General features: G+C 34.7%; 2 protein-coding genes across 2 annotated transcripts; one reads left to right on the forward strand and one right to left on the reverse strand.

Moving 5' to 3' along the window:
• The first annotated feature begins 514 nt into the window (after positions 1-514).
• On the forward strand, positions 515-2,312 carry LOC130624004 (beta-1,3-galactosyltransferase 1-like). Its single transcript, XM_057439562.1, has one exon. The coding sequence runs from the start codon at positions 885-887 to the stop codon at positions 2,100-2,102; it is 1,218 nt and encodes a 405-aa protein (XP_057295545.1). The 5' UTR covers positions 515-884; the 3' UTR covers positions 2,103-2,312.
• A 5-nt stretch (positions 2,313-2,317) lies between these two features.
• LOC130624006 (5-hydroxytryptamine receptor 1D-like) lies at positions 2,318-4,143 on the reverse strand. Its single transcript, XM_057439563.1, has one exon. The coding sequence runs from the start codon at positions 3,616-3,618 to the stop codon at positions 2,419-2,421; it is 1,200 nt and encodes a 399-aa protein (XP_057295546.1). The 5' UTR covers positions 3,619-4,143; the 3' UTR covers positions 2,318-2,418.
• Between the last annotated feature and the right edge of the window lie 7,562 nt (positions 4,144-11,705).

Genomic DNA, 11,705 nt, shown 5'->3' on the forward strand with positions numbered 1-11,705 from the left:
GGAAAGGATTGTTGAGATGAAGGAAGCACTGTGTATTGTCCTTTCGAAAGAACAGTTTAATTTCGCTTGCGATGAGAAGATGTTGAAAAATCAACATAAATAGCATGCGAACCATAAAATCCCAACCTAGTTCCCCGCGGTTTTCTACGCCTATAATAGTCAGATGGGACGGCTTATCAGGATATCACAGGCGTAGAAAAACCCTATGGGACGAGTTTTTTTTATCCTCGTAAATAAGGAGGGACGGAGTATTATGCCCCCTTCCCTAAATATCTCCAGCTCTGTAAAGTTGTCGCATGACACTCATACAATGAAACTCAATGAAATACAATGAAATTTGACAGATTTGAAAAGAAAAAAATCATTTTCTTATCTGCGTTCAAATGTACATATATCTTTGGTTTTTATGGTTGGAAGGATTTAAGGCAAAGTCACAAATAATCAGATCGTTTCAATGACATGGAAAACCGATTTAAAAAACAAAAGAATCCCCATAAGCTAATAGGGTTAAGGGAATTAATTTTCACGAATTTTATAACTTTGTAAATAAATTGTCGCGAAAAAAGTTTCTTGCGAAAAGTGGAACAAGGTTTAGATCTGGGAACGCGGTTGAGATCTGAGAACAAGATTTATTTTGCTTGTTTTTAAACAGCATTAAGATTAACTTGTGTGCATATTGTGGCAGTAGACCGAAAATGTAATTCTGCATGATATGTCACGGTTGATCGTTTTGAAGCGGCTCTCGTTCGTTTTATTAGTTAATTTCGCACGATGCGTTAACATGGCTCAATCTGCGGTGGAGAACATATATACAATATGGCGGCACATAGTGAGTATAATATTTTTAGTAAGTATGTGATACTTTTCACCATTTTTGATTTGTCATGAATTTCGAGATTGGTAAAAGTAAAATGAATAGATGTTGGTTTAAAATTATATTTTCCATTCTTTTAACCATCTACTTGTTAAAGGGACTCATCACTTTTCTTTCTTTATCAAATGGAAATTCGTTCTTGAAAATTAAAACGAAATTTTACAACATCAAAAGAACGCTTATCAACTTAGACAGCATGGATAAGCATTTGAAGCAACTGGAAGATATTTATGAGCAGAACGTGCGAGAGTTTTATCGAATATATAACAATTACTACAAGCCAAGACTTACAGATGCTTTTCATACTCCGAGCAGCAGGCCGTTAAATTTAAACGGCGTTAAGCCATCTTGCGCTAATAGACCGTACCTTTTAATTCAAGTTCATTCGGCGCCTTTAAACGTCAAGAAACGCCTTGCAATACGTTACAGTTGGGGCGCTGAATATAACGCCTTTAACACTATCGAGATAAATAAAAGCAAGCATCATGTAAACAGAGCGTTCCAAACTGTTTTTGTGATTGGACGTAGTGGAATACATGGTGTAAACAAGGTCTTATTAGAAGAGTCAAAAGCTTACAAAGATGTGCTTATAACAAATTTTACGGATTCTTACCGGGGATTGTCACGAAAGACGGTTTATGCATTGAAGTGGGCTTCTAATAATTGTCTTCCAATGTACATGTTAAAAACGGACGACGATTGTTACGTTAATGTGAAAAACATAATACAATATTTGACTAATAATTTCAATCCAGTGAATCTATACACGGGACGAATACAGTGGTTCATGCCGGCTAATCGAGACACAACTAGTAAATTTTACGTTTCAGAGAAAGATTATCCACACTTTTTACTACCCCCGTATGCATCCGGAGGAGGGTATTTATTTTCGGGAGCGGTTATACCACGGCTTGTTAATGCTAGCAAACATATCAAACTGATTCCAAATGAAGACGCAAACTTTGGTATATTAATGCATTCGTTGAACATAAAACCCGTCGAAAACATTCGCATTTTACCGTATATATACTGTAACGAATCGATTTGGATTCGGCCAACTTGCGATTTTCTATCGCCTTTTGTAGTACACGGCGTGCAAAACTATGCCCAAATATGGGTGCATCATAACGTAAAAATATTAAATAAAATCTCAGGTATATGCAAGCAATCTTTGAAATATCGGCGTCATTTAAGGCCACCGTTATATTGTCCAACGGATAATAGTTGACTGAACCAACACGAATTTATCATCATGATGTCACTACAAAGTTAGTCAAGCATCATTCGATGAACAAAAGGTGTGCCAGAAAATAGAAGACAATTGATGTTATTTTCATTAATTTTTTTTTGTAAATTCTCTTTCAATTCTTATATATTTTACCGAAAGCATACAAGTTGCCAAGCAACGTAAATACAACAACGAAGTAGCACCACTAAATATACTTTGTGTTCCTACCTTTCTCATGAAAGCAAATCTCCAACCTCTGTCATAAAATGCATGCGTCCATCTTTAAAATTTTTCGAGGAGCTACGGTCGTGTCCATTTATACAACAGTTTCTCCATTTTCTCCTTCATCATCCTCATCATGCGTTTTTGCTCTCCTCAGTAATTTCTTCCTCGATCCTTGTTTTCGACCAATTTGAGGAACTGTCACCGATCTCCATCGCGGAGCGCTTTCAGATTTCCATCGCCGTTCTAATTCTTTTTCGGATATGAACAAGTTAACGCATGCTTTTCGGAGAGCTGTTAGTCGCACCAAAAAAATAAATGTTTTAAAGACAGCGCTAGCCATAATAAATATGATTATTATCTCCGTAATAACTTGCGTAGCCAGACAGGAACACTGTTTGCACAAATGTAAATAAATGCTAAGTCCGACAACAGGCATGTAGCATATCAAAAACGCTAACGTCATATAAAAGAATGTATTTGTGGCGCGCTTTTCGATTTGATAAATTTGATGCTCCTCCAACTTTGCCTGATTCACACACGTAAGTGAAACTCGGCTCATCTTTTTATTTTTTAACATAGTAAGTCCACTTATCTTTCTTACAAGAGATATGTTTTTACTATTGTTTGCATTAGTGTTAGCTGAGGTAATCGAGTCTTGTTTGGAATAGCAAGATTCGTTATTCTGTATATTCTCGTCTGTGGAGTAGGTTCTGTTAAATGATCTTCGCAAGTTGACTTTATAGAACATGTACGTTATAATCATTATAATGGCGGTAATCAACACTATACTTATGGAGAATATAACCAGGTACAAGGTAAAACTTAAAAATAAATATGCTGGAGATAACAACAAGGTAAATACCCAAACAGCTATCAAACTGATGAAGAAATAACGCTTCTTCATTTCACGATATCTTTGTGTAAATTTTAAAGATATAATGCGATCAATACTTAGCACTGTCACACTCAATATAGATGCCGTACCAAGCGCTATTAACCCGAATCGGAATACCTGGGTTTTTAAATCAGATGTTGGGTTGTTTTTCGCTTCGTTTATGTGTAAATCAACCGAAAGAGGACATATGATAACTCCAATGAGAAAATCTGCTAATGTAATGCTAAAAATGATGCTGTGGAAATTAGTATGAAATTTCTTGTTCTTTGCCACCGTGACCAGGACGGTTCCATTCATTGGTACGGATGTAACTATAGCAATAAGTGATAACACGCAGGTAAATATAGCCAGCCATTCTTCATGTTGGCGACAATTTATTTCTGTTAAAATAATCATCGTGGAAACAAGGTTTTAAGTTGCGGTGATGGTATTATTCATTTGCTAAATGTAATTAGTGGCTTACTTTGACAAAATACCATAAAACCAAAAACATAGCCTTGGTTCTTCGTATAATTTTTGCCAGTTTTTTTGCTATCTGCGAAACCATCTGTTACAGCGATTTTTTTTTATTCCCGATAAAAAACTTCTATGATCAATAATTGATAAATTAATATTTCCCAAAACATAAAAAAGAAAAGAAAAAGACGAAGGAAGAAAAAGAAAAAAAGAAAAGAGCGAAATTTTTCATTGTGGGACGTGTAAAAGAAATATAATATATTATTTATGAAAGCACAATATAAGTTGTTGTTGTTCTTTTTCATTCTTTTCATCCTCCCCAATAAATGCTACAATTGCAGATATCATATTTTTATTATTTTCGGGTTTTTCCATGTATTGTTGTCTAATCATTTTATTTCTTCTCCCTTAAAGTTTTATTACCGACCACTGTTTTGTATACATAAATTTTGAATTTTGAATTAAAAAAATTAGTTTCTATGTTTGATTTTAAAAGCCTATTTTAGACATTAGGTAGTCGTGCCAGATGCGACATTTTCCTCTATTTTTTTCCTTTTGTTAATTATATATTTCTTATATTTTTCCTCAAAACAATTCATTATTAATTCTATCACTATTCTGCCCCCACATTTTCTATTTTTATAAAAACGTCAATTTGATATGTGATTTCGGGAAATTGCCGCCTTCATTAAAAATAACATATTTGACCACCCACTTAAGACGAGCTACCAGCAATGACCAATATCCACTGTTCAGCCCCCATATTGACTGTTAATAAAAAAAGTGGATTTAACAAATGGTTTCCATCTTCATTAAAAATAACATGTTTCGCCACCCACTTAAGACAAGCTACCAGCAATGACCAATATCCACTGTGAAGGAAATATTATTGTAATATTTTATCTTAGCAAACATTTCAGGATTTGTAGCATAGAATTGACTGCGCCACCTTCGCAATTCAAAAAAGTTGATTTTTTGTGGATTATAATTTTTGCGATGGTTTATTTTCTCAAATTCAAAAAGTGTAAAAAAAATAATATGAGAGAAACGATATGCGATTTCTGTTGTTATTCTTTTCTCGCAACTTTATACTTGTTTTTTAATTCCACAAAATATCCCAAAATCTGAAATTAAAAAAAGTCCAGTGTACCTCATTCTTGAGACTTTAGTTTCCTTCTATCGTCCTGATGTAAAGAAGAAATGGGCACAAGGTTGGGCGTGAGTAAAATAATTATCAGTTATTGATGACAATCCAAAAATATCCTGTTCCCTCTAAGTTAAAACCTGGTTCACAGAACTTTTCGTTTTTTGATAATGTCTCAGATATCAAAAAAGTGAAAGCAGGTTCTTGGAATGAGATTTTCTTATTCGATGTAAATCAACTCAATCCTCTTATTATAGTGCATCAAGTTAATTTAGCTTTCTTTCCCGTTTGTGAGTAAGTAAGTAGTGTAACGGGAAGTTTTATTTGCCTTGTAGATTCCGCCCAAACGGCTGGCTCTTCCTCCCATTTGACTGTAACTATGTTGCATTACCGCCAGAGATACATATAGCATTGCTCTAACATGCTTGCCTGCCACACAAGCCAATTGCCAGTCAGTAGATGGCACCAAATGGGTTGGCAACACTACACTTACAGTGCGCTGAACTCGAACCCGAAAATGATGACAAACCGAATGCGCTACCACTACACCATCTCCGTTCCACAAATTTGTTATAAGCTACTATATTTAAATTAGCATAATTGATAAGCAACTTTTATATCATTTTTAGAACTTTTTAAGTAACTTTTGTAACATGTCTAAAGTAAAAGTACGTATAAAATACGTGTTTGCAAAATCATTCTTACTGTAAAAATGACGAACATTTTTCTTACTTAACTGTCATTGTAGGTTTTGTGCATTGGATTCAAGGATGTTTTATTTAAGCAGGTATCAGCCAATTACAATTTTTTTATAAACTTAAAGATTTCTAATGTTTCCCAACTCGAACACATCTCGTTAAAATGTTGCGTTAGTTTTACTGTATCGCAAGAAATGAATACCTTGTCGAAAAAAAATATATTTATAAAATAAATAATAAGAAGAGCCCTAGGGTTAAGGTTGGGTATTTAAAAGAACAAAGAACTATTTAAATTTTGGCACATAGTCATATTTTAAAAATAACTTTATCCTGAACAAAATAATCTCATGGTACCGATATTGTGCTTGACAAAAAAATATCAGCTTTTTAAACGAGTACAATTTTTTATAAAGAACCGGGAAATTTGGTTTCGGCCTGTTGTGTTCTTATTTTTAAGGTTATTCCCCATGTTTTTGTACGTTTATCTTTAAGAAAAACGTGGAATATCAGTAAAATTTTAGTTTTTACGTTGTTCTTATTTTTCAGGAATTCCTAACCTCATTGCTTTTTTGAAAAAAAGTGTCGTTCGTTGTCACTCATTCTCCACTAATGTCGAGACCGACTTAACGCCATCCATATGTATTTTTAAAGGTGTTTTCGGCATCACTCGTAACTATTCCATTTTGTCTTTGATCTTTCAGACACTATATTAAGTACGGAATCGGTGCTAGCAAATTTCCGCTTACCTTCTTATGATCCGCCATTACGTTACCCATAAGCACGAAAAACTTTCCAATGGACGAAGTCCATTCAGGAACATCCTTAGCTACTTGGTTTTATATTAGTGTGGATTTCCGGGCTTAAAATCGGACGTCCTGAGAAGGGCTTTTTTGGTGATGACAGGACGGATGATTAAAAGGGCGCGCAGAGGTCTTTTTTATGAACTAGTCTTCAGGTTGTCATTTTTAGGACCGCTCATGGACGTCCTTTTCAAGTATATCCGTAAGTCGTATTGCAAGAGAACATCTTTAAAATGACTTTTTTACATCGTCTAAGAGATAATTCTTTTGTAACAATCCTAAGACATCCGGATAAGAACGTCCTTTTGAAGTCTTAGTTTATCGTCGTTCTAAGACTTAAAAAAGAAGGATTCTAATTCGTCATTTTTTATCTCGCACAAAGCAGACACAGGCAATTTCAAAGGTTAACAAATGGAAACGATATCTTGTCAGCATAGTTTGGAATTTACTTCAAGGTCCCATGGAACTCGTTACCTGTATGTTTATTATCTAATAAACGATCCATAGTTTTCAGTCAATGTCGTGAAGGGATAATTCCTTGAAAAAGCTACACGCTTCCGTGCTCTCTCTTTTGTGATGTGAATTTATCTTTGTTGGAAGTACTCATGCACTTCAGTTTTGGAAACACTGTTATCAATGTGGGTCCTGTGTTTAGAATGTATACATTAAGTATACACTGGCATTACCTACCCAATTTCCCTCATATGGCATGGTTTGACCCGTAGCTGTGGCAAAGGCACTTGCTAAACTTGCCCGCGCTGTGGACCGAACCTCGGATCTTGTTATTACGACGCGAACTCCATAATCACTAGGCCACGCGCCACAAAACACTGGCTACCTCGTAGCTTTATGACATCCCTTGTACTTGCTAATGTTTTTCCTAGTTCGCTCTAACACTGTTTTATGACATTTCTAACTTCCTTTTTTGTTAAGAAAAAGTGACGTGTTTAGGGCATTGATTGGAAAATTATTTATCAATGTTATCATTTTAATACTTTCTTTAATTCCGCCATGATCTAAATCAGTTTATTGAGGAGGGATATGGTAATTCTTGTAAGATTGGTGAGCATTGTAGGATGGAAAAAACACATACTATCGACTGCTGCATTAGTGGTCGTCTTTCTAGTCTCTTTTTGTGCTTTCATTGTCTAGAAAACAATTTCTGCTTTGAAAGATATGGTGTAGTTGTGTTCAAACGTTTTTACTTTAATCATTTGTCTGTTTTTCTTGACCTTTCACTCTCTTAAGGGACGTTGCTTTAACCTTGATATTGTATATTTTATCGTTAGCTCCTTTTTGCACATCGTAAAATCTCTTGACCCACTAAAACTGATTTGAAAATGATACTAATTTTGTTTCTTTTGAGATTGCTTTTAGGTCTTATTACGGTTTAAAAATGCTTTTATATTCCGTCCTGCCAACCCGTTTTAAGCGCTTGTCGTCTCTTTTTTATAACCAGAGTGTTTGTCACTCTGTTCCGGTGTAAAAAAGAGACAAAGAACGCTCGGAACGAGGTTATAGACCTGCATAATTTACTTGGATGAAAGACAGCTTTCCGCTGATATTTTCGTGAAGAAAATTGATGAAATAATCTTATTCTCCTCTTTAGAGTAATTGTTAAATAAATATTCCGTGCACGTTGTCCGGTATGACGTAAAGGAGTGTCCTAAAAGTGTTGCCGTGATGACAACTTGTCCATATTTAGAGCCAAATATATTTATGGATTTATCTTCCCCAAACTGTGCTGTCACCTTTACACTGTCTCGCATTTTTTATCTAGTAGTGAAACTATTCAATGGAGACTTAACCTCCAGAATAGAACACATATTTCTAAATACGCTACATTTATTTTCATTTCAACAGTCAAATATTGCATAAAAGAGTATATATTATTTCTGTAAAGGCTTAATTCGGCGTATACTCCTCCTTCGTATGATATATGCAAATAGTATGACATATTCTCGTCCAATTGCTACGTGTTTTCTTAGGCATACGGAAAAAGTGAGACCCGGGATCCAGGGACATTTAGAGGGTGGGACCTGGGACCCGGTTCACAGGGTAATTCACAGGTTATGCTTTGAAGCATAACAAAAAACTAGAAGTCACTATAATAGGGACGTGGGCGCCAGACTTTAGAAGCGCATTAAAAGAGACCAGATTTAAGCTTCTGAAATGAAATATAAAACGTTCAAAAAAGATAAATCAATCTATTTTTACACTTTCAATGTTTCGTCGACTGATACAACAGACACTTTTTTCTTTTTACCTTGTGTTAGTGACTTTTGATTATTTTTTTATTCACATTCATTAAAATATCTTAAATTCCAAAATTTTCTCTGTGTCTCGGGTACCGGGTCCCACCGTCTAGGGTCCCTGGATCCCAGGTCCCACTTTTTCGTATGTTGTTTTCTTGTAAGATAATAAGTTTGCTTCTTGCACCCCACGTCGGAGGATTCAATCATCTCATTGGCATTCACGTAATCTGTGATACGCCCTTCCTTGCGCAGGTATGTTTTTCATAACACCCTGTGGCATCAAGTTTATTTACATCCTCATCATGCTGGAGCTTGTTTTGTTTATTCTACGGCGAAATGTCTGAAGACATTGTCCAATTTAACAGATGGAAGGGGGAATTGTGTATCTTAAATGCGAAATTAAAAACCTGTATTTGTAATAATTTTCTTTGTTACTAATGTTTGCGTGTCAGCGCAAAAATTTGACAAAAAACGGTAATGTTTGTTAGGCGCAGAAATTAATACACCTAAAAATTAAATTTCCATTTTTTAGGAATATATCCTAACCACTAAATTATTTTCATCAAGATAAAACGGATACGACGGGTGGTTTGGCGGGAAAATGAAGATACACAATTTATGAAATATAGTTTTTGCAAAAAATCAACGAGCAGAGGTGATAGATATACTTTCTCGTGAAGTCGATCAGCCGCAGTGCAATTTATAAGAAATTTATGAATTTGCTGGCCAGTGATAAAATAAAATTTTCAAAGGTATGAGAGCGAGTTTGATTTTCACAGAAAAAAGAAAGGATGTTTTGTAAACAAAAACGAGGAACTTTAAATACGAGAAAACGATAGTGAAAAATAATAACAGAAAGGACGTTCAATCACTCGAACAAATATTTACCTTTGTTAACTTTTGCATATTGTTATAAAGAGACCAATATTTTAGGATGTTCTCTTGTAACTTATGAGTCATCCTAGGGTATTGATTTTTAGACCTCTTCAACTGTAACATTGCTCCCCACCATGGTCCCTGCGTCGTTATTAAGGAGCGGCTAAAATTTTACTGCTATCTAAATCAATCAAAAAGGCAAAATGCCCTGGGAAAGAGGCTGAGCCTACACAAGCAGAATCACTCAATCAGCGATCTTATCTTCTTTCATGACAGATAGTTTCGCAGGCAGCAAGAAAATCGCAAAATTTATGGCACAAACTTTCAGGAAAACATACCGCTTTTAAAAAAAAGCGTCCGCTATGTACAGGTATCCACTATATAAAGGTTATTTTTTAAGGGTTTGATCGTACATGGTACATGAGAAAATGTCCGTTATAAACAGTTGAACTGCATTTTCAAATTTTACAAATATGCAGGTACTGAAGCGATCCCTTATTTAATGGGTATGTTTTCCCTTTTTGATATGAGGGCCAACATTCAACATCGTTTTAAAAGCCTTTTTTTCTTTCTCGATGTCATGGTAAGTCAGCTTCATATCAAAGAGAAAACCATCAAAAAAGACTGTAAAGGAGTCTAATTTTATTTTAAATTTTTTAGTTTATATTTTTTAATTTTTATATTAGTGTTATGTTCAGGCTCAATTATTTGACTCGATTACCTGTGTATATAAGATGTAAGTTATTCCTATCTCCATATGGTAATCTGATCCAACTATAGTCCAGCAAAACCTTCCTATAGCAGGCACTCTCGGAACTTAAAAAGTGTCCGCTATAGGAAACTACTTTTCAAGGTTTTCACTAATTGGCTTATTTTGTTTCAAAACTTACGCTTGGGCAAACTGCGTCAAGACACCACGTTTGGCGGAAGAAAGAGACTTAAAAACGAAAAGTAAAACAGATGCAAGATATCCCTGTGAGGTTTTTATTTGTATTGCCTGGAAAACCCATAAACAGGCTAAAACAATAACAAAAGTCGAATAATTCTTAAACGAAAATGCAAATATGGTGTTGTTAAGGGAAAATATAGACAAATATAACCTCTTTTTAGTGCGTGTCCGCTTTAAAGGGCTCAGTTCTAAGGGGTAATGTAAATTGGAATCTTGAAATTGCGTCTGCCCTAAAGAGGTGTCCGCTATAAGTGTCCATTACATCAAGGAGGTTTAAACCTCCTTGTTTACATATATAGAGCTTATGAAAGTTTGAGCATGATCTCAACCGTTCCTGAGATAAGTGCCCGCTGTATTTAGGCATCTGCAAAGTTTCCCTGTAGGTTTTTATTTAAGAGTAAACAAAATAATCTCTGCTACAGAGAATCTATATTCCCATTAACAAAAACTGTTAGAAACCGAAAGATGCCAAAAATTAAATGAGTTGTTTGTTTACAAATTTCATTGGCTGTGGAAAAGATATAAAGTCGCTCTAAGTATAAAATAAAAAGCACAATATATTTCCGTCGAATTATTTTGTTCGTGGAAATCCAACTTTACGAAGCCTATACTAACTGTTCATAGAGGGCGTCACCAGCAAATATTGACTGACGTCAAAGTATAGCCCAAATGTGAAATGACACAAACCGTAAAATATTTGATTATTAACTATTAACATTTCCGTTTAGAATGTTAGTATAGGTTTTTGAAGTATTTCATTTTCTTAAACTTTTCCATCGCTTCGTTTTTTGTTTACCATCAAAGTTATCACCCCGATATTAATGTCAATGTTATAATTCAATGCGCTTGTTAATTTAAATTTACAGCGCATTGGCCGGAACTGAATGTACATTATTACCTAAAAATGATGACATTATTTTGATTAATCTTTCTGATTATTACGTTAAATTATCCTATTATGAAAGGTTTTATCGGACATTCCTTTGTTTAAGGTGCGTTTACACCGGGTTATTTTTAATTTCACCTTTCTAAAAACATCAAATATGTGTCACACTGTCCGTAGAGTGCAAAACCTTAACTAACTTTAATCTAATGAATGACTCAACACTTTGTTGAGAATTTTTCAAGGAAAGCGTTAATTTAATGTGTACGACACGTTGATATTTTGGTTGAAACAAGTAGACTTCAAAATTATACATCCCTTTTTGGTTGCGCTGTCGACTGTATCAAGACTATATCAACAAAAGAATAATTATTTCGTTATGGAGTCTTCTTTTATGGCTCCATGTGTTAACCAATTTTCAA

This window comes from Hydractinia symbiolongicarpus, chromosome 13 (assembly GCF_029227915.1).
Source record: "Hydractinia symbiolongicarpus strain clone_291-10 chromosome 13, HSymV2.1, whole genome shotgun sequence".
In the NCBI taxonomy this organism is placed as follows: Eukaryota; Metazoa; Cnidaria; class Hydrozoa; order Anthoathecata; family Hydractiniidae; genus Hydractinia; species Hydractinia symbiolongicarpus.